The 25,375-nt window shown below is 37.5% G+C and overlaps 1 protein-coding gene across 3 annotated transcripts; it reads left to right on the top strand.

Moving 5' to 3' along the window:
- The first annotated feature begins 29 nt into the window (after positions 1-29).
- On the top strand, positions 30-24,070 carry LOC135685995 (cholinephosphotransferase 1). 3 transcript variants are annotated; one of them, XM_089108885.1, is made up of 9 exons: positions 10,079-10,275; positions 11,341-15,439; positions 16,518-16,761; positions 17,707-17,999; positions 18,415-18,499; positions 18,926-19,048; positions 20,094-20,255; positions 21,381-21,509; positions 22,140-24,070. In XM_089108885.1, exons 3-9 carry the CDS (start codon positions 16,543-16,545, stop codon positions 22,272-22,274), a joined length of 1,146 nt encoding a protein of 381 aa, XP_088965011.1. In that variant the 5' UTR covers positions 10,079-10,275; positions 11,341-15,439; positions 16,518-16,542; the 3' UTR covers positions 22,275-24,070. The 3 variants fall into 3 exon arrangements, with proteins under 3 accessions (XP_088965009.1, XP_088965011.1, XP_088965010.1); XM_089108883.1 differs by lacking the exons at positions 10,079-10,275; positions 11,341-15,439 and adding an exon at positions 30-234; XM_089108884.1 differs by lacking the exon at positions 10,079-10,275 and having other exon boundaries at positions 10,940-15,439.
- The last annotated feature ends 1,305 nt before the right edge of the window (positions 24,071-25,375 follow it).

Consider the following 25,375-nt stretch of genomic DNA (forward strand, 5'->3'; position numbering starts at 1 on the left):
CGACTACCCTCAGATACTGCGCCCTGGATTGTTGTGGCTATTTTTAAAAAAAGCTACCCTCTTCAATGTATTACATTGTACATCTCTACGTTTGAATTGAAAGCTCCATTGTTGTCTTAATTTTCCGCCATCCGCAATGAATCGTGTTTTTCTGACAGACCACATGTGGAAGTTCTAGATGCTGACGAACTTGGTTGCTGCAGATTTGAGCCAAAAACCACGCAAAGTACAAAGGTTTATCATTTATAATTTGTTGCTTCTCCTTTGTAAGCTCTCAGTATATCTCTTGCTGCTTCATTTTACGCCTCCAGCTTTCGGATAGATGCGTGTACAATTGCGGTTGCAGTTCTTTGAATAATTCACATACATTTATGCGGTCTATTTTGATTCCTTAGATGCACCTTGACGAACTGAATACAAGCCCTCTACAATCCTTCGCTCACGGTGCTAAGATTTTGCGTTGCCGAAGTCTTATATAAGGGTGCGGCCACGAGAGAAAGACCCCTTTACTCTTTCACGACCCCCTCCAAATATGCAACGGAAGTTTGCCACTGACTCAATTCTGGCATTATCTCGAAACATTTCGCGTAACCACATTATCATCCAACCCATTTTTATTTCGATAAATTTCCGAAAAGAACAGTAAACCAGTCTTCTCAAAAAATCCCCCGACAGTCTACATGAAGTTTGGCTCTTTCATTATCCATTGACAATGAGTTGTTACTGTCAAAACAGGATTTTCTTTAGCCTCTTTTACGCTTCACATCATGGAAACACTGTTATATTCGATTTTCTTGTCATATGCTTTTACCGCATGTCTAACAATTTTTGACAATTTTTTAGTTGGTGACGCTAAGGAAAGGCATGGGAAAAGGTTAGGGGTTAGAAATAGAGGGAGGGGTTAGGAGGAGAAGAAGGGTTAGGAAGAGGGGAAGGGGTTAGGAAGAGAGGGAGGGAACATCAAGCTTGTCAATTTTAGTTTTGAATAAAAACATTTGCAAAAAAGAAAGATTTAGATATTTTCATATACCACGCCATGCATCAAGAATTCCCTGTTCAATAGATTATCTGGTATTTTTTGAATACGATCACTGTGCTAAGATCACTCTCCTTTTGTCTACACTACCCACGGACCTGCATAAAAATCATTATGCCCCCCTGCCTGTTACCAATTTGCATGCTGGCCCCCTGTCACGAAGTATAAATATGTCTATGAAGCTCCTGCTGGCAATTTTTGAATAAAGCTGGCAACTCACAAGTGTAAGCAATTCACAAACAACATTTGCAATACAACAAACATGAATAAAACAAATAGGAAATAAATATTTGAAATAGACACTACTTCAATTCCATAAAAATTAAAATATGTTTTAAATGAAATATCAAAGTTGCAGTGTAAATTGACATTTATTTAGACCCAAATAAAACAATAAACAATAAACAACATAGAAATCCTTGCACAACTCAAATAAAATGATTTGAAATATCAGACATATTTTTGATGCATTACAAATGTCATATTTTACAAAAATACAGAAATTATTTGATCACCTGCTAAACGAATTGAACAATTCATGGGGCTATAATTGTGAGAAAAATTCCAAAAGACCTAAATCCAGGCCTGGCTGTTTGAGAAGAGCCATAGCTCTTGCTCCTCTCCAGGCTCTCCTCAAACGCTGGAGGGGAGCTACAGATTGCTCTCCTAAATTGTTCTAAAAAGCAAACTTGCTCTCCTTGAAATCAATTTTTCCTTTGTTTCTATTCTTATAGCTCACCTGAATACTACTAGGAGAGCTGTTTACTGCTCTCCTGTAAAAAGTCTTACGGCCAGGCCTGCTTAATCTAAGGAAGAAAAATTCCAAAAGACCTAAATCAAAAGACCTAAAACAAGAATCTAAGGCATTGGTAAATACAAATAAAGTAACAATTGAACATTGGAATTAAAGAAAACGAGTCAAAACTATAGCAGTGCATTTAAAAGAATTTTTTCTACTAAATTTGCAAGGCATTTCAAATATTATTGTAAAGCCCTGTTTAACTCTAATTTTCTAACTCAACAAAAACAACTCAACAACGTCTAACTCAACAAAATATAGTGTTTAACTCTATATTTTGTTGAAAGTCATAGGAAAATCACAGCTAAGATGAGGTCAAACATTGTGATTCAACAAACCAGCAATTCCTAACCAGGTTTGTGTCAGGTTCATCTCAGAAAGGTGCAACTTCAATGCCTTTTTGATTCATAACTAATTGGAATGTTGCAAAAATTTTGTAATTATACACGCCCAAGATATCTACTTTAGACAATGAAAGAATTTTGGCTGGAGGGACCTTAGAAGTTTTTATTAAGCAACACAAAATTTTTGTTCATTGTCAGAAAATATTCAGTTAAAACTGCATGATGATATATCAACATACTGCCATACCAACCAACAAATAGCTACAGGGGCAGAATGGCAATCAAATTTTAATGGGGGCAAAAGGGAAAAATTTTCTGACAATCTTTGTATACTATATTAGATATCTTTGTATACCAAAAAATATTCAATCACCTGTGGCAGGAAAAAAGAGAGAAAATGTATAATCCTGTCCCAGAATTTTCACCAAAAAATGACACCCTGTTTGCAGGCACATCAACCCCCCCAGGCAAAAGGCAAATTAGACATACAGACTTTGTCTTTTGACTTCAATAACTGAGAAAGGGTGCAGTTGAAAATAAGCAGGTCCAAAATGACCTGACCAAGTGAGACATCTATTAATATTTCGTTCAAGGTTGTTATGTTATTCAAATAATTTTGGCAAGACAAAAGCAAGGTTGACTTTTGAATCAATTCTCATTAAAATTAATCCTTGATTAAATGTTAAAGAATTTATTATCTAAATCCTATTACTAGTATTAGTTGATGTGGTTGTAAATTCCTTGATTGTTGTTATTCCCTTCAGCTGTAAGTTTGTTGGTAAACTAGAGAGATAAAAAACTTTCAGGTACCCTAAAAGACAGCATGGCTGGATGAACTGGAGTATCAACCGCCCATTAAAAGCTAGAAACAGTATTTGTGGGGCATTACTGAGCTGTGTAGTATCATAGATAAATCCTATGAATAAAATTTGGCTAATTTGACATAGGGAATAAGGCTAGATTAGATGATGATTTTATTACATGTTGGAGCAAATTTTACTTGCAAAAGTATGGCCAAATTTGGACCTTGAAAGTACAAAGGACTAAACTATCCATAAGTACACAAAAATTAAGAGTTAAAATAGTGAAATTGAAATAAGAGAGGTTGATAACAGAGCCAGAGATGTTGTGCTTAAAGTTGTACTGAACCTTCTTGTTAGTTTCTAAATGGGCAACGGTGCTGGGGCGTATTTTTCTGTAACAGTTTTGAGAAATTTTTGGTGCAGGGCCTAAACAGAACACTAGATTAGGCTACATTGGGTTCCATTATTATGAACATATCTGTGGATGTTGATAAAAAGCTTATAAAAAGATTTCGTGCACAAGCGATTATCGCTTGAGATGTTTGAATATTTAAAAAAATAAGTTCTCTTTGCATGGTTGACCTGTATTGAATACTGTATTGTGCGCTGAAATTTTTTGCGTGCATTATTGTGCATCAAGCATGGGCATTTTTGTCAATGCATCAAGGGTCATCTTGTGGTATTCTGATTAACTTTAGGCGTCACCACAACTGGAATATCGGCATGATCAACAACGTATGATGCAACACTACCAAGCAACGTCCTTCGTATCAAGTTTTGTCCCCTTGACCCAACGACGATAGCGCTGGCGTTCACCTCCTTTGCCAGTTCGCAAATTCGCTGTCCAGGCCCTGCATCTGAAGTTTCTGTGAGCACCCTGCAGGGAACATTCTCCTTCTTGCACCGTTCTTCAAACCTTGCAGCAGTTTCTTTTGATTTTACAACACTCTTTTCTACTTCCCGTTTCCAACCTTCAGAGATCATGCTTGGTCCCATCAAAATGAACGAATCTGGGACTACTGGTGGTTCAATGATGTTGACGATTGCAAGACGGTCACTTTTCCGTCGAAGGTGATCTAAGTACCACTGGAAAGCCCTTTCACATGTAGAAGAACCATCAACTGGCAACATTATGAGCCGTCCTTTCCCCGTTTCTTCGCCATTCTTTGCACTCTCCATGATGAACCATAAGTGTCGAAGGTCAGGCCACTTGTGTTGTTGTCAGAGCCATGCTGCCGCTCGTCAGCGCATGCGCTAAATTAAAGGCTTTATTTCCACTCATTGATCTCAAAAAAGTCTTTTTTTAGATTAGATCAGTGCTTATTTCAGGCTCTTGTTTCGTTTTAGATTTCATTTCATATTATTTTATTGCTAACTATTCTTCTCAAGTCCTGTTTACCAACGAAGTGGTCGAGCCTAATTTTTTTGTGTGCGAGTCAATTTTGAACATTTGCCGACAAATCACCTTGATGGCAAAACTTTGGCAGCAAATTACTGTAAAAATTTGCCAACATCCTAACTCGAAAGTAGAGGGTCGGTGTAACCGAGAGCAAAATCGCGTACGAGCGTTTCCCAGGATCTCTGGAAAAATTAATTATGCAAAAAGTTATGCGGCATTTACAAGACAAACGTGAACAACAGCGTGAACAGAGCTTAGACCCCGTTTACACTGTGCCGGATAAAATTTATCCACATAAAACTTGTTCGGATTGATTTGCGTTTACAATGTGCCGCACAAATTTTGTCCACTTAGCCCTCCCGTTTACACTGTGCCGGACCACTGCAGTCACATGACTTAAATCATGCACAGAACGCCAAAAATGAAGTCTTCTCTGGGCAACAAAATAATAACAAAATTCCCGCCAACGTAAAAAGACTTCATTCTCTCTTCAGAATCATCTGCTTCTCTTTTAGACCAAATCCAAAGATATTGTCAATACAACAGGGCATTTTATAACATATAAAGAAGTGGGGAAATTCCCCACCAGCCCCTTTCATTGCCCCACCGGTGAAACATGTTTGCCCCACCACTTAAGTGCCCTTATGATTCGGTGACTTTTTTACTTTTTACTTTATTTGAGATATTGGTGGATGAAATCTTCATTGAACAAGTTTCAAATCTCAATTCATTTTTCCCTGGAACTGCTGCTTCTATAGGCGATTCCTCTAGAATATTTTTGAAAGCCTGTTTTTCTGTAAATTCTGCCTTTATCTTTTTGCCCTTTTCTCAAATGCCCCACCAGTGGAAAATTCTTAAAAAAATGCCCTGCAATACAAATTAGGCCAAGTTTGTTTTAATAGTTTGTTCTTGAAACAAAATGGCCCTGAACTTGCAACGAAAGTAGGGAAAGCTGACAAGTATGCCAATTTTACGTGGACTGACAAAGATACTGCACTTTTAACACGAGTATTTATCGACAACATGGCAGCCAAGATGGCGAATGATCTTGATTGGGAGACAGTGAAAACTAAATAGGAAGAAATAGCCAATCGCTTTCGAGCAAGATACAATGTGGATAAAATTTATCCGGATAAAACCGTTTACACTGTACCACATAGCTATCCGAACTAATTTAATCCACTTTCCTAGGTGAACTAATTTTGTTCGGATAGTCGCTCTCAAATTTGTGCAGATAGCGTAGGTCTAGTGTAAACGCGACGCCTATCTAAACTAATTTTGAGGCGGATAAAATTTATCCGGCACAGTGTAAATTACCCTGGGTACCAGAGCCGCAAAAATTAAAAAATAATATTAAAAAATAATGAGGGTTATTATTTTTTAATATTATTTTTTAATTTTTGCGGCTCTGGTACCCAGGGTAGTACCCAGGGTAAGTAGTTTGCCGGGACAGTTTACACGTTCAAGCAGCGAAAAGAAATGTGTGCAAATTCAAAGTTTCTTATTATTTTGTCAGAAATAGTCGCCCGGCGTGAGGATGGAAACACTTCAAAAACTGGAGGATGAATTTTTATCAAAACACACGCTGGTTGTTGATAACTCTTCTCTTATGTAGTAATTGGCGTTAAAAATTCATTTTTTAAACATTAGAATTTCAAATTCCAAACAACAAACTTAGATGACGTGTTTATAGCAAAGCCATCACTTTCATGATGAAAAGAATTGATGAAAAGTACAAGACACAGACCTAGGTCTGCTGCCTCACATTGCTAAATAAAATAGTCTACTCAGTTGGGCAGCCTTGTCCGAATCAATGATAAGTGTTTCACTAGTCTTTAGCGATTTTCACTGTCTGTAAACTTGCGTTTGTAAGCAGAGATCATTTTCTACGGCTTGAAGGCAAAGCGTCTTTTTTACTTTTCGGTTTCCATTTCTTATCGCTACTCTGAAAGTCATGCTTTTCGTTATCGAATCCACCAGATCTTGTCCCCAGAAATAATTCCTTACATTACATTCAAGCCAAATTGGTAAATAGCTATCTTCTACCATGCAAAACCAAATGTCTCTTCAAAGCAAATCGACTGGTTGCCAAGTCAATTTTACTTCGATTGCTGCATGCGGTAGATTCACTCTCCATTAAATGCTGTAAATGAGCAAGATTGGCCCACAGCCTCTTTAATCTGTTTTGGTCAGAACCAATGAAGTGTCCCAACGGAGATCTTCAACATCAAATAGCAGAGCAGCGTTTTCAAAGCTTTTCTTCTAACAAATATATATATATCATACCATCACGACCGATCAAAAAACTAGTGATTCTTCTTGCATGATTACGCAGATCTGTGATGTGTTCTAAAAAATACGGCCATGTCATGATGTAGCAAATATGAAACACCTCAATACGCCTCAAAAAGCCTTTACTGATTTACGTGTTTTTATTGTTGTTTATTCTCGGCGTATTGCGGTGTTTCATATTTGCTACATTTTTATCGACTTTTCGCCGCAAGAACTGCCCCTCGAGCAGCCTGCTACAGTCCAGAGGCGGATTCAGAGTGAGTTCCTTGGTGCACAGAACTCAGTCAGATTTTCAATATACAGCTAAAAATAGTGTTGCCTGAAACAAGTAATATTTAAATTAAAAATTGAAAGCTAAAAATTCTAAGTTTTATCACCGTCTCTTCAAAATCGTAAAATTGCCAGTTTCTTCTCTGTCGTGATTTGGAAACGATTTTCCAGACGCTGTGGAGGACAACAGCAGTCAATCCCAGATCTCGGAAATAAACATTTTGTGCCTCGTAAGTGAATGAATTGAAACAATAAACTTTTTGTTTGGAACACGGATGGAACTCAGTCAAAACAGCATCTGGAACTCGGAAATGATTCCATATTCGTAAGAGAGCTGTACAATTGCCCGTAGTTGATTGACTACCTATAGTTTCTGTTCTATCGTGAAACTGCAAAACATTGAATTCGAAATGGCGACTGCAGATGTCTCATACTCACGACCTTCGCAGCATTCTAGCAGATTATTAAACATTTGAGATAAAACCAGGAGTTATTGTTAATTTTCCAGGAGAATTAACTACCTTTGCTTTAAATTGCAGTCTTTGATGGCACGGAAAATCTATGCTCTGGTGTCTACAGAGGCAAAACAACAAATTGCGAGCAAAACAAAAGGGGAAAACTTTGCTGTGGCATCCAAAACAAACAAAGGGTATTGAGAAAGGGTGGGGGTTGAAAAAATTTTCACAGAGGCACTGTTTTTTTGTCGGAAAGAAATCTAGAATCTAGATTTAGTGGGTAGATAGAACCTACCCCTATTAAAAATTTCTGCGGTTCAATTTTTCTGTTGTATTGTTCATTACCACATCATATCTGACACAGGGGTGGCGCTAGAGACAAACCTTCGTGGTGCCGAAGTTTATATTCTCCGTAACTGCCGACGCTGGATGTGTCAAATTGCCGACAGGAAAAAAATTCGATTTGCCCCATTTAGTAGGCAGGGCCGTCGCGAGGCAAGCCTCGTTGGGGGGGGGGGGGCTGTGTAATGCAAATTTACCTGATTAAAAAATTATTGCCTGAAACTTTTTAGCTGGTGTCACAAACCTCTGCAATACATTTTGTCAATCTAACTCTGTATGATAATGACCAAATTTTCTAATAGTCTTGTCAAATCTCTATATCGGGACGGGCAAAATATATAGTTACTACCTGAGGCGGCACCATGGTTGCCGCCGAAGGGACAGGAAATTTTCGAATTGTGATGCTTCTAGTTCCCTGGAAAATACACTCTTTTAGGCAGATTTCACTAAAGCAATCCTCCTAATCCTATTGAAAATTATTGTCTTTTTGCAAAACTTTTTACAGCAGATAAAATCAACAATTTCGCCGTGTTCTCGAAAAATACCAGGTTGTCAGTTACTTTTAAATTTAGATCCCTCTCTCCATCTTAGCATGCCTTATGAATGTTAAGAAAAATCTGGAGCTCATAGTGAATTGCAGTTGATGCTTCTACTGAGAAACTTTAGGAGAAATGGACACGAGGCACAATTTTAATTTTAAAAATTTTAAAAATTTTAAAAATAGAGCATTTTTCCAAAATCGTTTGTTGTGGGTGCAAAATTCTCCCTTGCCCCCTCCCCGTCCCCACTTTCCAACCTGTGTCGGAGTCCACGAGATTTTCTCGGTAATTTGTGCCTTGTAAGAAACTTAATGCGCAAATATTGCCTATTGTTGAATATTTCTTCCTATCTATGTTGGAAGAAATTAATCGATGGTTTTCTCTAAACCATTTGTTTGTCGCAAGCTATGCGGTGAACAATGCTATTGAAAAATAGTTGATGAAATAGGACAAGAAGTGCTTTTTGAAAAATTTATTACGCAAAATGTGCTCATGATCGAAATGTTTTCATTGGCAATAATAATGTCTTGAAACGAAAAGAGAATCCCTTAAGAAGAAAATTCATTAAAGACTTTATTTATAACCGAGAGGAGCACGATGGTATTGTGGGTCATGCGAAGGAGCACCATGAAATTAAGTCACAGCTTTCACGGAAGCGACAGGATATAATGACACTATGATAGTAAAACTGCCGAAGAAAAGCCATTAAGAAAACCATAAACCAGCCAGTGCAGTTTTCTCCTCGATTATTTATGTCATTCAAACAACATGTAAACCGGGTGACATCCATCAAGTGCCGACGGTATAGAGAAAGCAAAAATTGATTGCCTGCCGACGGGGGGGCTAACAAAAATTTAGGGGGGACTAAAGCCCCCCCTTGCCTCCCCATGCCACCACTCCTGATCTGAAGGCTGGTTTCCATATAACCGTAACTGCCGTTAGACTGCCGCCGGCATCTAGCTTCCATCCACAGCTGCCATGTTTACGGTACCGCCGGCTGTGAAAAGTTTAATGGAAACACTTTCCAGCTGCCATGCCGGCGGTACCGTAACTGCCGCTAGAAAGTTGAGCAATGTTCAACTTTTGCCGGCAGTTGCGGTAGCTTTACGGTACAGCCGGCAGTGAAAAGTTTAATGGAAACACTTGCTAGCGGTACCGGCGATCATTTAATGATTTTCTAACGTCATGTGATATTGTCTCTCCCAATCAAAATTGCTACTTGTTGGCGCCATTGTTTACTCACAAACACATCAAATTAAACATGGCGACTTGCAGCGAACCCAAGTCCAAATGACAAGTCCAGCAAAAGCTACAAAATTCCCAAACAAAAGAGGAATGCCTGGATAGAAATAAGTAAAACATTGGGAATCGGTGTTGAAGAGGCCCATACACGGTACAAAAGCATCAGAACGAACTTTTCAAAATACGTTAAACGAATTAAATGCACTCGCTCCGGCGAAGGAAGGAGCGACTTGCCTGAAATAAAAGAAGACTATGAGCATTTGATCTTTTTCGTCTTAGTCTCGTATAGTTGTACATGGGTAAAACCAGCTGGCAGTGCAAAAGAAATCAGCCATCTTAGATCAAGGTGCATGGGAACGCAAGCTTCACGGCAGTTACGGTTATATGGAAACTAGCTCTTACGGGCCCTTACGGTGCCGCCGACATGGCAGCTGGAAAGTGTTTCCATTAAACTTTTCACTGCCGGCGGTACCGTAAACATGGCAGCTGTGGATGGAAGCTAGGTGCCGGCGGCAGTCTAACGGCAGTTACGGTTATATGGAAACCAGCCTTGACACCTTCAATCGGTTGATTTATTAACACTGCATTGTATACCCGGAACCCGGATTGATATATACAAACAGTGTTATATCCGGAAAGCAGCAATACCGCTGCGCTGGATTTTGCATAAACAAATTCTGCTACAGACAAGGAAGGATACACTGATTGGGAGAAATCATTATACGAACCTGAGAATTATATGGCGGAAATTCAGGTAACTAGAAAAGTTTACTTCTGGCTTTCAGCTTTGTTTCTTGCTAAAATGTACGACGGATCCTATCATTATTAGGACTGATTTACGTGTGTTTGTTGCTGCTCATTCTCGTCGTGTTGCGGTGTTACTTATTCACAACATTTTATCGTTTTTTCGCCGCAAGAATCCCATTTGATTCCGTCGATCAGCCTGCTATCGTGGCCTTTTCTTTATTCACGCAAAAACACCTTTACATGGTAAAAGACGCCTCGTTTATGAGATGGAAATTTTAAGGGTTTTTTCAACTTTGTTCAAAATTACCTTACAGTTTTACTGTACTTCGGCCTCAGATTGTTCTTAATGTGGTCTTAACTTTTGACTAATTTTGAGGATCGTGTTCTTATGAAATTTTCTTAGAAGAAAGGGTGTACACTCTTTTTTATATATGAACAATTTTATAAGAACACGAGCCTCAAAACAGGTCAAAAGTTAAGATCAAATTAAGAACAAGCTGAGGCTGAGCTTCTGCAAAATGCAATTTTGAACAACGTTTTTTCTTCAAAATCGAGGATTTTTAGCGATATATGGGTGCTTTTTGGTGAATATTCAAATTTGTCAGCATATTAAGGCTGTCTCACTCACTTTTTTGGCAAATGAGGCCTGAACACCTCCTTAGAGCGAAAAAGCTAGCAATAGCACGCTTACATCCTTTTAATTTAAGAACAAATTAAGAACAATCCAGCCTCAGATTTTCGAAAAAATTAAGAACAGTCAGCCTGAACTTAATTTACAGGTTCTTATAAACAAAGAGTGTAGCTCCCTGGAAGGATATACAATTTTGAGAAGCCAATTTTAAGAAGGCTTATTCAAATAATGAAAATATCAATTTCTGCCTCATAAAAGTCGCCATGACAATACCATTGATAAAACTAATTCATTTTTCAAAAATAATGCTCTGTGCCATTTTGGGTGGGGGCTTTTACTAGTAATGTAGATATCTAGTGGGGGGGGGGGGACTAATTTGGTGAGAGACAAATTTGAGCGGGAGCTTGTTTTGGGATTTATGGCTTGATCATTCTTTACCAGGTTGTTTTGTTGCTATGAAAAGGAGGCATATAAAGATACAGTGCAAGGCGAAAGGTTGTGGTTCTCAATTCAACAGTGATTACCGCCTCTAGCACAATAGAGAAAAACATGAGGGCAGAAATGTACCTTTTGAGCAGCGGATGCCGTTTCAAATCCATTTGAAGTAGCTAAACACAGGAAAGATAATGATTGTCGCATCACAAAAGATTTACCTTGTTTATCTCCACATCAAAAACCATCAAACAGCAGTGCTGACGAAAGTGTATCTTTTCAGATAGAAAACATAGCAACTAATGTTACGGGAGAAAATGAAGATTAGGGGGACAGTGAATCGGAATATTCTGAAAGCGAAGGCAACGATGATGATTACCGGGTCATTTGCACAGGCAAGTTGAAGCACCTTCAATCCACACTGGAAAGAGGAGAATCAATAATAGAGGAATTGACACAACCATGTATCCCGAATATTAAAGAGTTTGCGATATCAGCGAAGAAGTTTGCAGATGATGTGGGAGTCCAGTGCAATGATTTAAAAAAATCGGCAGAACGGCTTTTAGTTAAAATAGACAGGCAGAAGGAAAGAGTACAACCAGGGGAACCCTCAGCTTTAATTGAACACGATCCTGGAAATCTAAATGGAAATTTGTCTGAAAACCAACGCCAATTTCTAATAAATTTGGGTCCCTACCAGCCACGCTTGAAAGTTTATCCAGGTAATACAGACATTAAAGCTAGCAAGCAAAATATATTTTCAAGCAGCAGGTTCAGTGATTTCCCATATCTAGAATATAGCATAAAAAATGATGCAGTTTATTCCCATGTGTGTTGCTTGTTTCCGAAAGGTGCCGGGAGACCATCTGCAGAAGCATCATGGACTATTAACGGAGTTAGGCAATGGCACAAAATGAAGAGTATTGGTAAAGGGAAGAAAGGAAAGCTAATGCAGTATTTTACAAGCATAAGTCACAGAGAGGAGGCATTACGTGATTTTGCAAGATACATGAACCCAAATCAAAACATTGATAACCTTTGGATTCTAATGGCAGGCAAGAAATTGTTAAGGAAGCTGAAGATGGAAGCTTAACACCAAAATAATGTTGATTTTTTGTGATGTTGTCCGTATCTTGACTGTACAGGATCTCGCCTTCCCTGGAGATGCTGATGAGACCAGCAACTTCTACGAGATTTTGCAGTTAATCAGACGACATTGTAGCATTTTAGAATACTGGCAGAGTCAAACAAGATTGCGACCATACCATGTTACCTATATAGGCAAAAGTACCCAAAACGAGTTAATAAAGCTGTTGGGCGATGCAGTACGACATTGTATAATTCATGAGCTAGATGAAGCACCAGCATTTTCAGTAATGGCGGACACTACCCCAGATTCTAGCAATAAGGATCAGTTGTCCATTATTGTGAGATATGTCATCGATGACAAACCTGTCGAGCGCTTGCTGTGTCTACGTATGCTTGAAGACAAGTCGGGAAAGGGACACACAACACAAATTTTGAAAGCCCTTAATGAATACGGTGTCGACCTTCAAAAGCTGTATTTCCAGTCATACCATTTTGCAGTATGCATGTCTGGAAAGTATAAAGGGTGCCAGCAAATCTTAAGCAACATAATAGGAGAAGATTTTCCATAAAAAAGGAAGTCCTTTATATACCATGTCAGGCTCACAGGTTGAATACATTTGTAGAAAGAAGCTCGAAAGCCAGCAAACTTCTTTCATCTATGTTTGACATCCTACAAAGGTTGTACAAGTTTTTTACAAGCAGTACAAAACGATCGGAAACACTTGAGAAAGAACAAGACAAAACTCGTTGGATTGCTAGGTCAGAGTCTATTGACAGCGTTTGGATCTCGCTCGAGATAATACTCCAGTTGCTCCAGAAGATAGCTAATGCAGAACTTGATTGCGACAAAAACACACAAGATCAAGCTAGAGCAATTTTGAAGAAAATGAAGACATTTAATTTTATATTCAGTTTGGCAACCATGCGATTTGTAATGCGTCCTTGCAAGGTACAGTTTGTGCAACTTCAGGAGGAGGGTCTGAATTTACTAGATGCTCTCGGTTTAGTGTCTTCCACGACAAAGGCTTTAGAGAAAATAAGAAACGAAGATGATGTGAAAAAAAGAAATTGAAGCTGCTGTAGCAATTGCGAAACAGTTTGGAATTGATCCAGAAGAGGAATTTCAGCAACATCACTGAAGAAGATTAATTTCAAGAACACTTGACAAAAACAGAGACAATGAAGCAGTGCTCTCCCTTGAGGGGTATTACGCAAAAGAAACGTTTTCTGTTCTTGACCAGATCATTACAGATTGTAAGGAAAACTAGAGAAGCATTTTGGAGAAAGTTAAACCATTTACAGTTTTGCCACCACCTTGGGATGAAATCAATGAAGAATTAGCGGAAGAATTGGATCAATTGTTGGGAGGAAAAGTTTCAAGCGGTAGCCTAATTGCAGAGCTCACTGTTTTAAAAAAGGAATGCCTTAGTCAGAAGCTGTTAAGAACATGTTTATCCGTGAAGTTTCGAAGTTCGTATATAATCAAAGGCAACTCGATAATTTCGTATATTTTTGCCTCCATCTCAACAATGATCAATTCTTTTTGTATTTGTTTTTATTGCGATAAATGTATGTTAATTTGGTCTAGGCTAAGGGAATGAAGCTTCATTGAATCATGGCGAAGATATTCCGTTTGTCTTGGTGAATTCAGATGGAATTAAACATTCTACAACAAAATGATTGCTTAAAATTTGTCCAGCAAACTTTAATAATGTTTCTCGCTTATACTATTTACCGTTAAGGTAGGTTTTTGGTTTCATTTCGGCCCATTTCTATTAACAGCTCCCTGCGAGTTGCGGAATCCTAGCCGTAAAGTGGACTTTGTTTTTTCGTATCGCCATCCTTTATCCAAAGAAATATGGTAATAATGCTGAAGAAAGAACCTTTATTATTCGTTTCCTTTCATAAAACATCCAAAAATGCAAAAGGTTCGCACGATGAGCACGGATACAAAACACTGTTTTATTCCATATTGGTTTTCCCATTGAACGCAGGTTGTTTCACCCAAACAACTTTCGCAAACTGGCGTGTTGCCATGCGGGATGTCCCTTGTGACACGCCCCTGTTTACAGATCTGTTCCTTCTGTTAAGACCTCTATCGCAGAATAGGGTTTTATTAAAATAGAAGGAAGAACGCGTGAGTCTTAGAGATACGAGCCTTAGTTCTTTTTTTGAACTGTTTTTTACTATTTTTGTTTTAGGAAGATATGTTTATCAGCTGCCTTTATACTATCAGCATCGATTGCCTATAGAGAATTCTACCAATGTTGTGCAAGGGTGAAATGAACCCCTCCTGTCTACAAAATAGCAGTTTTTCAATTTTATTAGATGGATTCTAAAACTGCTAGATGATGGCATAACGACCGGGCTCTGGGACACTAGAAATTGTTTGCAAAAGTGAATTTAAAAAAGTATCAAGGCCTGATATTGATAAAATTGATTCAAGAATTGATAAAAAAGTATAACCAGCCTTGAATATTAAATACACGTAGACTTTCTATCTATGTACATTTGAGCAAACAAGGTAAGCCTGAATTGATGCAAAAATTTTGAGGACATTGCTATGAGACCAAGCTGTTATGTTTCTTTTCATGTTTCTTCCCTCAAAGTGTCCTTGATGTAGAAAAATAGCTGCAAACACTCGATTTTTCTTTTTAAGAATGATCTAAGATTAATTTTTAACCTCAGAATAAAATTTTTAAGAATACTGAAGCTCAAGAAAATTTAATTTTTTTTGGTAAAAATGTATGTAGCACGATTCGTGTGTGTTGTGTAAGCTAAACGAATGCTTCATGCTTGTTTTCATTAAGGCTTTTTACGATGATGAAAATTTTCATAATTTAAAAGAGCAAATGCTGGATTATGGTCAGATACACATCAAATTGATCTCTTACAAAGCTTCAGTAAAGCAACTTTGAAACCATGTGTGCAACGTGATAACGATGCTATCGAAAAAATGGAAAATTGATGTTAGCTTTCTTGCCGTTCTGTAAAAATTCTTCAGCAACAAAAAGAAATCGTGAGTAGTTAACAAGATATTGTTGTCACTTTGTGCGGAAGTTATTGTGTAATAGTCAGTAGAATCTGCAAAGATCTTTTTTCTTTTTTTATTTAAAGTTAGTACAATGTCTAGCTATATCAAAGCTAGTTAAAACCAACTAATTTAAATTTACTTCGCCAAACGTAAATCATAGATAGCCAATGTTGCATATGTATTGCTTTCAAAGATCACACAACAAGTACAATTACAGATGAAATTTTTCTTTCTTTGATATTTGTAATGTTTGGAAATGTTATATTTCCTTGGAGATCGAGTTCCATATTTTGCTTCATCTATATGATACGGTATTTAATCCATATAGTTTGTAATGTGGCTTCGTTGATTCTCTTTGGATTTTGGAAGCCTTTAAGTTAAATTGACATCTATTCATTTTCTGATATTCCATCTCTGTTCATAAATTCACCCGAAACAATGAGAAAATTCTCTCTAGCCGATTTAGAAAAGTGCAAGTATATTGTTACAACTTTTTGCATGGAGTACAAATGCTTCTTTAAAAAAGCTGTTGAAATCGCCGTTGTAAAATGTTTAGAAAATTCTTTATCAGGATTGAAGAAGATAACTCAAATACTTAATTTAAAAGGTGGTAATTATAAGGTAAAAAATCTATAATGGAGCCATCTTTTAAAGCTTATTCCTGGAAAGTATTCAAATTTCGGATCTATCGTTTCATAGCAATAATTGTGATTCCAACTTATAATGTTCTGCGGGTCACTGAAATCTTTGTTTATTGCACAGGTGTCTTATTGAAATGTGCCCTAGGCCGCTTCACACCTTTGCTCTACCCTTTCTATGAACTAGAAAAGCATTTTTGGAATGAGCTGATTGCTACCCTTGCTCATGACCAGAGCCTCATGAATCCGGTGATAAAGTATTGTAGACGAGACTAGATAATGGAGACTCTGGTACCCAGGGTAGCAGATTCCAAACAGAAATGGTGACGTCTTGGCAATGCTTTTTACAGAGCACAAGATTTTCAGCATACACCATAATTCATATTCCCTCCTTGTCTGAGTTTCCTTTATTGTCTCTGTTTTAGGGACCTGGAAAGGACCACTAGAGACATGGCGATCCTGAGCGAGAAGCAAATAGCAGCTATAAAAAAGCATCGGTACTCAGTAGAGGGGACATCTATAATGGATTTTTTAGATGTTTTGTACTTATGGATGGCAAAGAAGATTCATCACAGGGTCACTGCGAATCTGGTGACAATTATTGGCCTCGTGTCGGTTGTTCTTTCGTGTTCCCTTGTTGCATATTTCAGTTACATTGGAGACCATCAGGTAAGCCAGAATTACTCAAAGCTCTCGCTGCATTTGAATATAAACAATTCAATTCATTTGCTTATGAAACTTATATCAATGCATTGAATTGTTTCTCAATACAAACTTAGTTTGGAGACTAAAGCAACACGTTACGTTGAAAATATCTGGGAACTAGCTCTACCAATATTGCCTTGTAACCATTATAGCTAAGCAGAGGTATCCTAACTCCGAATCGAGGAAGCAAGGGATTGCGTCGACACCATTCCTCAGGAATTTAGATAAACCCTTGTTAGAACTTGGTTGTTGCATAGATGATAACTAGCAAGTGCCAATACAATAGAGATTCTTTCTTTCTGCATACATAGTGCTGCCTATACGAAGGCTTAAGTTCGAGTTGCAACGTGGTCTACATTCATTCTTTTTATACTCAATATAAAACTATTACAATTACAAGCTACTCACTAATCTACTTGACTACACTACAAAGACGATACCAAGGAGTGCAAGATACCACGCAACCTTAAACATGAATAACACGTAACAAAAAAAATTAAAAACACAGCTACAAGAAATATTCATAAATGATTTTTAATAACTAATATTGGGTTTGTTTCATGTTGTATGCTGGACTAGCCTAGGGCAATCAGGTTTTTTCACGTCTTGTCAAGAAAAGAGAATTCTGTAAATGGGGTTGAATACGTACAATGCCTGCCAAAAGTCTTGGAACACTGACGTCAATTTCCAAGGTGAAATCAATCATCCCCTTCTCCCCTACAGAACAATGTTGGTTTACTATCAAACGGGTTAGGACTTGGCAGTAACTGGCGCCACCACTGCCAGGAACTATCACCCAGAATAGTCACAAGTCTTTCTAGCTCTATGCCAGAAAGCATGAAGATACACGCAGAAGTAATCCTCATGTTTTCTATACTGCGAGTTATAATTTGCTTGCCTTTAATTTAGAGTTTGCAATCCAGTGGATATTTGTGTGCATTTGGACTCCTTATGTGGATGTCTTGTGACAGCATCGATGGAAAGGTTGCAAGGCTCAGAGACTTGTGTAGTCCATTTGGTGAGATTCTAGATCACGGGGGCGACGCATTTGCCTTGATGATGTCATCCGTTGCATTAGCATGTATCTTAGGGGTAACAGACACCCCCCTTGGAACAGTGGCCTGGATATTATGTGATATGGCTGCTTATTACTTCTCGGAGCCATATACCATTTACGTCTGTGGACAGAGCCGGATAGAAAGGTATTTTCCTGATGTGATCTTATCGATATTAAAGACAATCTGTCACGACGTTGATTGATTATAAGAACAAAGGGATTTTTTATTGTTTCCAGTCCCCCTTTAATTTATCGCATTGTAAAAAATATGGCGGAGCGGTGGAATTGTGTTTAGGCTATTGTTCCAGCTATTGTTCTCGTTAACCAATCCACAACGAGACAGATTGCCTTTAAGTATGCACACGACACGATCTTGGTACTTGTACACGATCCAATAATGTAAGTTTTTGCATGAAATTTTGACAGATAAATAACTTTTTCACTTTCTAACAATTTTATTGGCTAGTCCTAGACTTTTTAGGCTGGCATTATCATAATAAGCGGGAAAAGGTAGACTGTCCCCTCTTTACAAAGATATAAAAACATATTTAATGTTTCAGCTTCGATTTCTATGAGTTCTTGACTTTGTACATTGGAATATGTCTTAGTCATGCCACATTTGGAAAGGAAATCTGGCAATATACGGTATGTTTTGAAGAGCACTGGGTATTTTGAAGGGCCTTTTTAGTTTTGTCGTAATTACCTTTATTGCTACCTAGTCTATAGTCTATTGCCATGTAGAGACATTTTTTGAAAATGTGACTTTGTTCTGTGTTTGTTTTCAAATGCTAAAATGTCTTTCTTCTGTGAAAATTTTTTCGATGAAACATATTCATTTTCCAACAAAAATGACTGCTACATCCAACATTTCTGTCTTATATTTTCAGTACTTTCTTGCATTTCTCTTTATAACATTGTACTTTGATCATTCTTTGACCGCAAACAGAAAAACGAAAGTTGAAAGCTTTTCCTTTCATTGTATTTTTAGAAAGTCTTTGCATAAACATGTAAAAAAATGCAAATATCCGTATGACTTTTCTTAAGATGCTTTTTCGTCCAATTTTATCGTAGATTTTTTCAAGCATTGGCTTTAGGGTTATTCACATCTTTTATGGATTGAAAATCTTGATACCATTGGAAATAATATTTGGGAAAACAAAGCACTTTTATGATGCAGCTAAAAGTAATAGATTGGTAAGTGACTTTAACGGTCTTGGCATAGGGCGTAGAAACATTTACAAAATTGCATGGGCACTTCAACTTGAGGGCGGCTTGGCCTCTCCGAATGTGGGGAAAATGCTGGCCTAAGTCACTCTTTGACTTGCCAATTATTATGCTCAAGATGTTCGTTCTATATTAAACGGCTTGAAAGGCCACAATCTCGAACACAATCTGAACGATCTGCCTACGTTGCAGGACCCGTTTCCAAACTATACTAGCTAAAACGATTTCAAAACGATGACTGAAGCTCAACTATAATTTCCTCTCGTAAAATGCGTGCAACTCTCCATCTCAGCCTCCCTAACTAACTAATCACGTGATCTTACGTCACCAGTAACAAAACAAAACGCTATTTTCTACACCTAATTTGAAATGGCATGAATATAGATATCTTCCTTTTAAAGCACCTAACTCATCGATTCATGTTGATTTACTGAACGGAAATTCTAGACCTGGATTTAAAGCACTTAAGAGTAAAGTGATAATGGGGCGTAGCCATTACCAAGCCCTATATTATTCCGACTAAAAGGGAAACTAGGAGACTAGCATTGAGGCAGGGTTCTCAGACAGTGAGTGGATTTTGGTGCACCACTCTTCAAGTGACTTGAAAAGGCTCATTTCTAAAAATCACATTTCTAACTATAAAATTAAGAAATAAGAAGAAAAATAATGCAAGAGGTTGATGGAATTTGAATACTTCTGAGACCAAAAAATCTTTTACAGAATTAAAGCGAAATTGAGCAAATGAACATTTTTATCTTGTGGAAAGCTCAAACTGTTCGAATTTCTATTAATCTATATCAAAATAACTTGTTATCACTGTATATTTCATGTTTGAGCTGCCTATTTAGTTGCTTATATAAAGTCAATTTAGTCTGCAATACTCTGATAGAAAGATAATGCGTAATAATTTTGCATTTATTGAAACCCAGCTCCCCTCCCTGCCTCTGACAACCCTGTACATATTTACGATGCTCTTTTTGGCAGCTTCACGCATAGAATACCTTTTTTGTTCCAGAGTTTCTGGCATTCCATTGCCCCTGTTATACCTGTTTTCATCATACTGACATCAGCATCAATAGCCTTTGTTAGTGTTTCCCAAGAGGTCCTCCAAGAGAATGCCATCCTATTCGGCCTTTGCTTTGGATTTTGCTTCGCCAAGATCCACATCCAATTAATCGTAAGTATGTATATTTGTAGAAGAGGAAAATGGATGTCGTTTCTATTACACAACGATTAATCAAAACTAAATCCTGTAACTTGTTCATGAAATGTAGTTATTACGCAAGAATATTTTGTTTACCAATTACAGATAGAAACAAAATCATTGCGGTGACACAAGACAAACTGCTGCAAGCTCTTTCTTCGCGGCCATCTAAATGTACAAGATCCGAGGCGGAAACTAATTTTTCAGATCTGGGGGGGGGGAGTGGGTTGCAAAACCTCCAACAAAAAGCAACTTTGCCGACAAAAGCAATATAAGCTCTGTTTTAACTGACAATTTACCAAAAGCTTGGTCACTCTCGACCCCACAACCCCGCATTTTCCACCTCAGAACAAAATTAAGGCCGATTTCCATTTGACAATTTTTGAGTTGAGACCCTATCAACTTTCTGGCGCTCACAGCGGACGCAAAATCGAGACCACTTGATTTTAACTACGCATGATCAGATTTGGGCGCTACGCCCGTGCGCACAAAAATTGTCAAATGGAAATCGGCCTTTACATACTATTATAGAAATTGTTATTCGGAAATTTTGCATCGAAACAGTAAAAATGCCAGTTCCTCTGGCTGTTGCAAGGCAAGCTGTTTGAGATGTGCGCAAAGGAGTATTAAGGGGATCTGATTTAGCCCTAGATTTGGGATTGGCAAAAATATTGATACGCTGTAGTGAACGATAGTTATTTAAATAGCTAGGTTTGACTAGAAGAGTTCAGCAGAGAAGAAGAAAAAATTTCAATATTAGGGAACATAAGTTGGGCCTTTGCCAAGAACATTTTTCATTATTTATCTTCAAGAAGATTCTTAGATGATCCATTTGATTTTTGACCTTCTATACCCATAAACAAATTGATTTTTGACTTTCTGTATCCTTTACATAATCTACCGAAGCAAGTCATTTTTCTACTTGCATGCCTTTCTTGAAAATTGAATATCCTTTTAGTAAAAGTTCAAACCTACTTGTATGATTTACGTTTTGTTATTTGAACTTTGAATTACATATTGTATATATCTTATGTCGATGAAATTCGTTCGATTTAGAAATCTGTTGATGAATAATATCCCAATTTATTTAACTTTCAGATTGCAAAAATGTCGAAGACAACTTTTTACCTGCTCGACACTGCCTCGACTTTTCCAGTCGTTATTATGTGTGGTTGTGTTTTTATTGAAACAAGAGCTGTTGAGAAAAACTTTCTTATCTTTTCTACGGTAATTCTTTTTTTGTTACTTTGTTGCTCAAGTTTTGAAATTGATGTAAAACAGTCAAAGGCCGGTTAATTTTAAGTCTGGGTATTTTGCCTCCCAAATTTTACAAATTCTGAGCCCCATTGTACCTGTAAAATTTATTCTTATAAAGAGAATATATCATTTCTAACTAAGGGTTGTAAGTGGGGTTAATTAATAATGCCAACTTGAAGCCTGAGGCAGGCACGAATTAACTGGTCTCTACGCCATGGAATACAGAATTGTTGCTATTTTGTCATGATTTGCATCGTTGAGCAAGTATGTGAAAATGGTTGCAAAAAACATCAATTTCTGGAGCATTAAAACTAGACCAATTAAGCATGAAATGTTCTTACTTCACTTAAGCCTTTTTGTTGTTTGTTCTTCTGATGAATGTTACAAATCCTACTCAAATATCATGTTCGTTTAAAAATGGCTCGTGCAAACTATGTATTCTCTCGCAATTTGAAACTATTTCATTATCTCCATGCGTCTTTGTACAATAAATACAAATACATAAAGCAGAAGTTCGATTTTGTACATGGAATTTGAATATTACTGCAACGTTTTGAGCATAGCTCTTCATTAAGTCATTGTGCACTGTTCATTTTCTAGATTGCCACAGGCTTGGATGCCATGATTTACTTCATTCGCTTGCTACACCAACTCTATCATAGCCTTGGAGAAACACTATTCCTTTTGGACCATAACCGGAACCAATGCAAGAAAAGCAATGGCTTTTCAAAATAACAGCAAGGAAACGATACATCTGGTACAAAATTTTACAATAATAAATCCAACAAGCTAATTCTTCCTTTATTGTGCTTATAAGAGCTTATTGAAAAATCATTTACCACATGATATGCTAATGCCCCCCCCCCCCCCATATTTTTGCATGATGGCCATAATTTCGTGCGTGAAATCGTGAAATCGTGAAATCTCGATTTTTTATGCGTGATTTCGTGAATTAAAATTACTACGTGAAGCGTGAAACATGAGTTTTCCTTGCGTTATGTCGTGAAAAGGCTTTAACTATCCGTGTATTCGTGAATGAAATTTCGAATGAAATTAAGAAGAATTGCCTCAATTTGGTGCGTAATAAACCAATAGTAGTTAAATCTCAAATAAGTATTCAAAGTTTGAAAGTAGTGTTGTAGTCCTTCAAACAGAGCTCTGATGAGCAATAGCTGATACAACATTTATTGTTTGCGTGAGCGTGAAAATCCAATTTTGCAGTTCGTGAATGCGTGAAAAGTAAAAAAAATTGTGCATGAACGCGCGAATCACAACCTCTATGGGGGAGGGGGGAGGGCCCTATTGCGACGAGTTATTTGAATTCATAATAAGAAAATTTGTTTTGTTGACTAGGCTGAGTTGAAAATTTATATAATATTTGTCGATGACAATACATTTATGAACAAGACTTCACATTTGAGTAAAATACTTTTAGTACTATTCGCTTCGAAATGCATTTAGTATCATCATGATACTGAAGTATTAAACAGATTTGATTTGAAGTATTATGTAATTACGTAATTCAATTTCTCTGTCAGTTAAAACAGGTTTTGATTTTTGCAATAATAGGTTAAAGGTTTTTTTAGACAGTTTACTCTAAGTAGGAGGTAGCAGTTCTTCTTGACTGGGAACCATTTTTGTTCATTTTCTTGGTGTTTTATCTTGTTTAAAGATAAGTTGTATTTTCTAACTTGTTTATCTTTCTAATGGCCCTCAAGCTAATTATGCCAATTTACATAGTAATCGATATCTTCTTGTAAGTAATAAGTGGAGAGAAGAAAGGTATTTTCAAAAAGAGGCTTTTTCTGGCGTTCTAGAGGGCGTGACCCCCAATATTTTCAGTGATGCCGTTCTCAACCAACCCACTTTGAGACTGTTCCGCTGTGCTTTTATGCCTGTAAATACTTTTCTCTTCCGGCAAAGAAGATTGCTTAGAAGCACGACCCTTGCTCTCTTTAAGCCACAATGCACCTGCCTCTAGCTTCTGTTATTTTTCACAATCTGTTCTTACAATATGCCAGGGTAATTGCAGCTGTCACCCTAAGTGTTATTGTGAATCTGAGAATGGATGAGTGTGATGGGTGGAGGGAGGATACTGAGTGGGGGTAGAGATGCAAGAATCAAGGCAATGCAACAGGTCTTGCAAGTGCCCTGTTGGGAGTAACAAGTGACAAATTCAGGTTGATTTTCTACTGTCATTGTGTCCTTTTTCCAAAACTCCTTGGTGACTGTTGACTGATAAGTGGTCCTTTAAAATTTGTGCCAACAAGTTATAAATGCTGTCTTTACCTCTGCTTTCCTCTCTCGCTTAGCTCTCCTCACCCAGCTTAGCTCTCCTCACCCAGCTTAGCTCTCCTCACCCAGCTTAGCTCTCCTCACCCAGCTTAGCTCTCCTCACCCAGCTTAGCTCTCCTCACCCAGCTTAGCTCTCCTCACCCAGCTTAGCTCTCCTCACCCAGCTTAGCTCCCTATGAACGATCTTGGTACTATTACTACTTTTTATAATTCTTGTCATCACTACAGTCACTTTGCACAAACATTGACTTGACAACAACCAACATCAGTCTTTTTCTTTTATGTATGTGATCATACATGTTAGCACAGGCATACAGAACAAATTGTCAAAATAATGTAGTTTGTACTTTCTATATTATTCACAACAGCACTTGCCATAAAATAACTTTGCCCTTGGTTGAAAAATGAGAAGAAAAAGCAGATAAACAGGCTTTGCTAAGCAAGGTTTGTGAAGGAGGGTTTTCCCAGCCTTACAAGTATTTTGGAGAAAATGACTGCTAGTCTGAAAAAAGTTTGCTTTAAAGGTAATTGACAGACACATGAATGGCTTAGGCCATTTGTCAATCAACTACTGGTGCATCAATAAGCAGCTGAGTTCATGGGCATAGCAGTGGCCAAGCGTTTAGCTTGGCTTATGATTGGTCTTGTTTAAAAACTATTGCTTTGTTGAGATAAAATTGCTTGATTGATTGGGCCTGAAATTTGAAAAATTTTGCCTGATTAGGAGGGCTGAAGCCCCCCCCTCCCCAGCCCCCATGTCTCAAATACCTATGGCTGAGAAGTATCATGTATATTGATTGGTCAATTCTTTATTGATAGATGGCTCAAAACACAAGTGCCTGTTGATTGCTTTGATGTACAGTAGGCATGAAATTTTAGTTTCAAACATTATAGATTTATAAAAATCACTGTTTTATCTTTATAAAATTGCTTTCAAAATGGCTTTGAAAAGTGCAAACGTAATTTTCCACAATTCTGTACCATAAACAGAATGTTTGCAAAATTAGTTTAATTATCAGTTTTTCTGATTGAACCACTTCACATCCCAACACACCAAAAACTGGCACAAAAGTTCTTTGTGCCAAAGTCTATAGCCTTTCAATCCAGAAAACCATGATCGGGAATGTTAAATATTTGTTACTTTACAACATCAGCAGTAACAGGGGGTGTAGTCCTGGGCTGAGGGGGCTTGACCCCCAGTAATTTCCAAACTTTACTTAAAAACATACAAAAACCACTTTGCTCTTAGTTTTTAGCATGTATAACCTCTCAAAAACTTTTTATCGCCCTCAATTAAAAATGTGCTGCACAGTCCTTATCGATGTTTGCTGAAAATGCAATTCCTTTCTTAGCTACTAGATGTGACCTACGGCCTTTAAACTTATGTCAATTAGCTTAGTGTTGTATTCTCATAGATGTTCCTTATACAAAGACAATCTACTAATAATTGAGCATTTTGATCTTCATAAGAATTATAATATTGCTCTGTCACAGAATTGTTTCTTTAATTAATCTGCTACTGCAAATTTTTTGGTACAAGT

This window comes from Rhopilema esculentum, chromosome 6 (genome assembly GCF_057945365.1).
Source record: "Rhopilema esculentum isolate cy_ngs chromosome 6, ASM5794536v1, whole genome shotgun sequence".
Lineage (NCBI taxonomy): Eukaryota > Metazoa > Cnidaria > Scyphozoa > Rhizostomeae > Rhizostomatidae > Rhopilema > Rhopilema esculentum.

Coding starts and splice junctions, on each gene's coding strand:
- LOC135685995 (XM_089108883.1), top strand. CDS start 179: ATGCTGACGAACTTGGTTGCTGCAGATTTGAGCCAAAAACCACGCAAA. Junction 18,500..18,925: donor AGGAAATCTGGCAATATACG/GTATGTTTTGAA, acceptor ATTTTATCGTAG/ATTTTTTCAAGCATTGGCTT. Junction 20,256..21,380: donor AGATCCACATCCAATTAATC/GTAAGTATGTAT, acceptor TTTAACTTTCAG/ATTGCAAAAATGTCGAAGAC.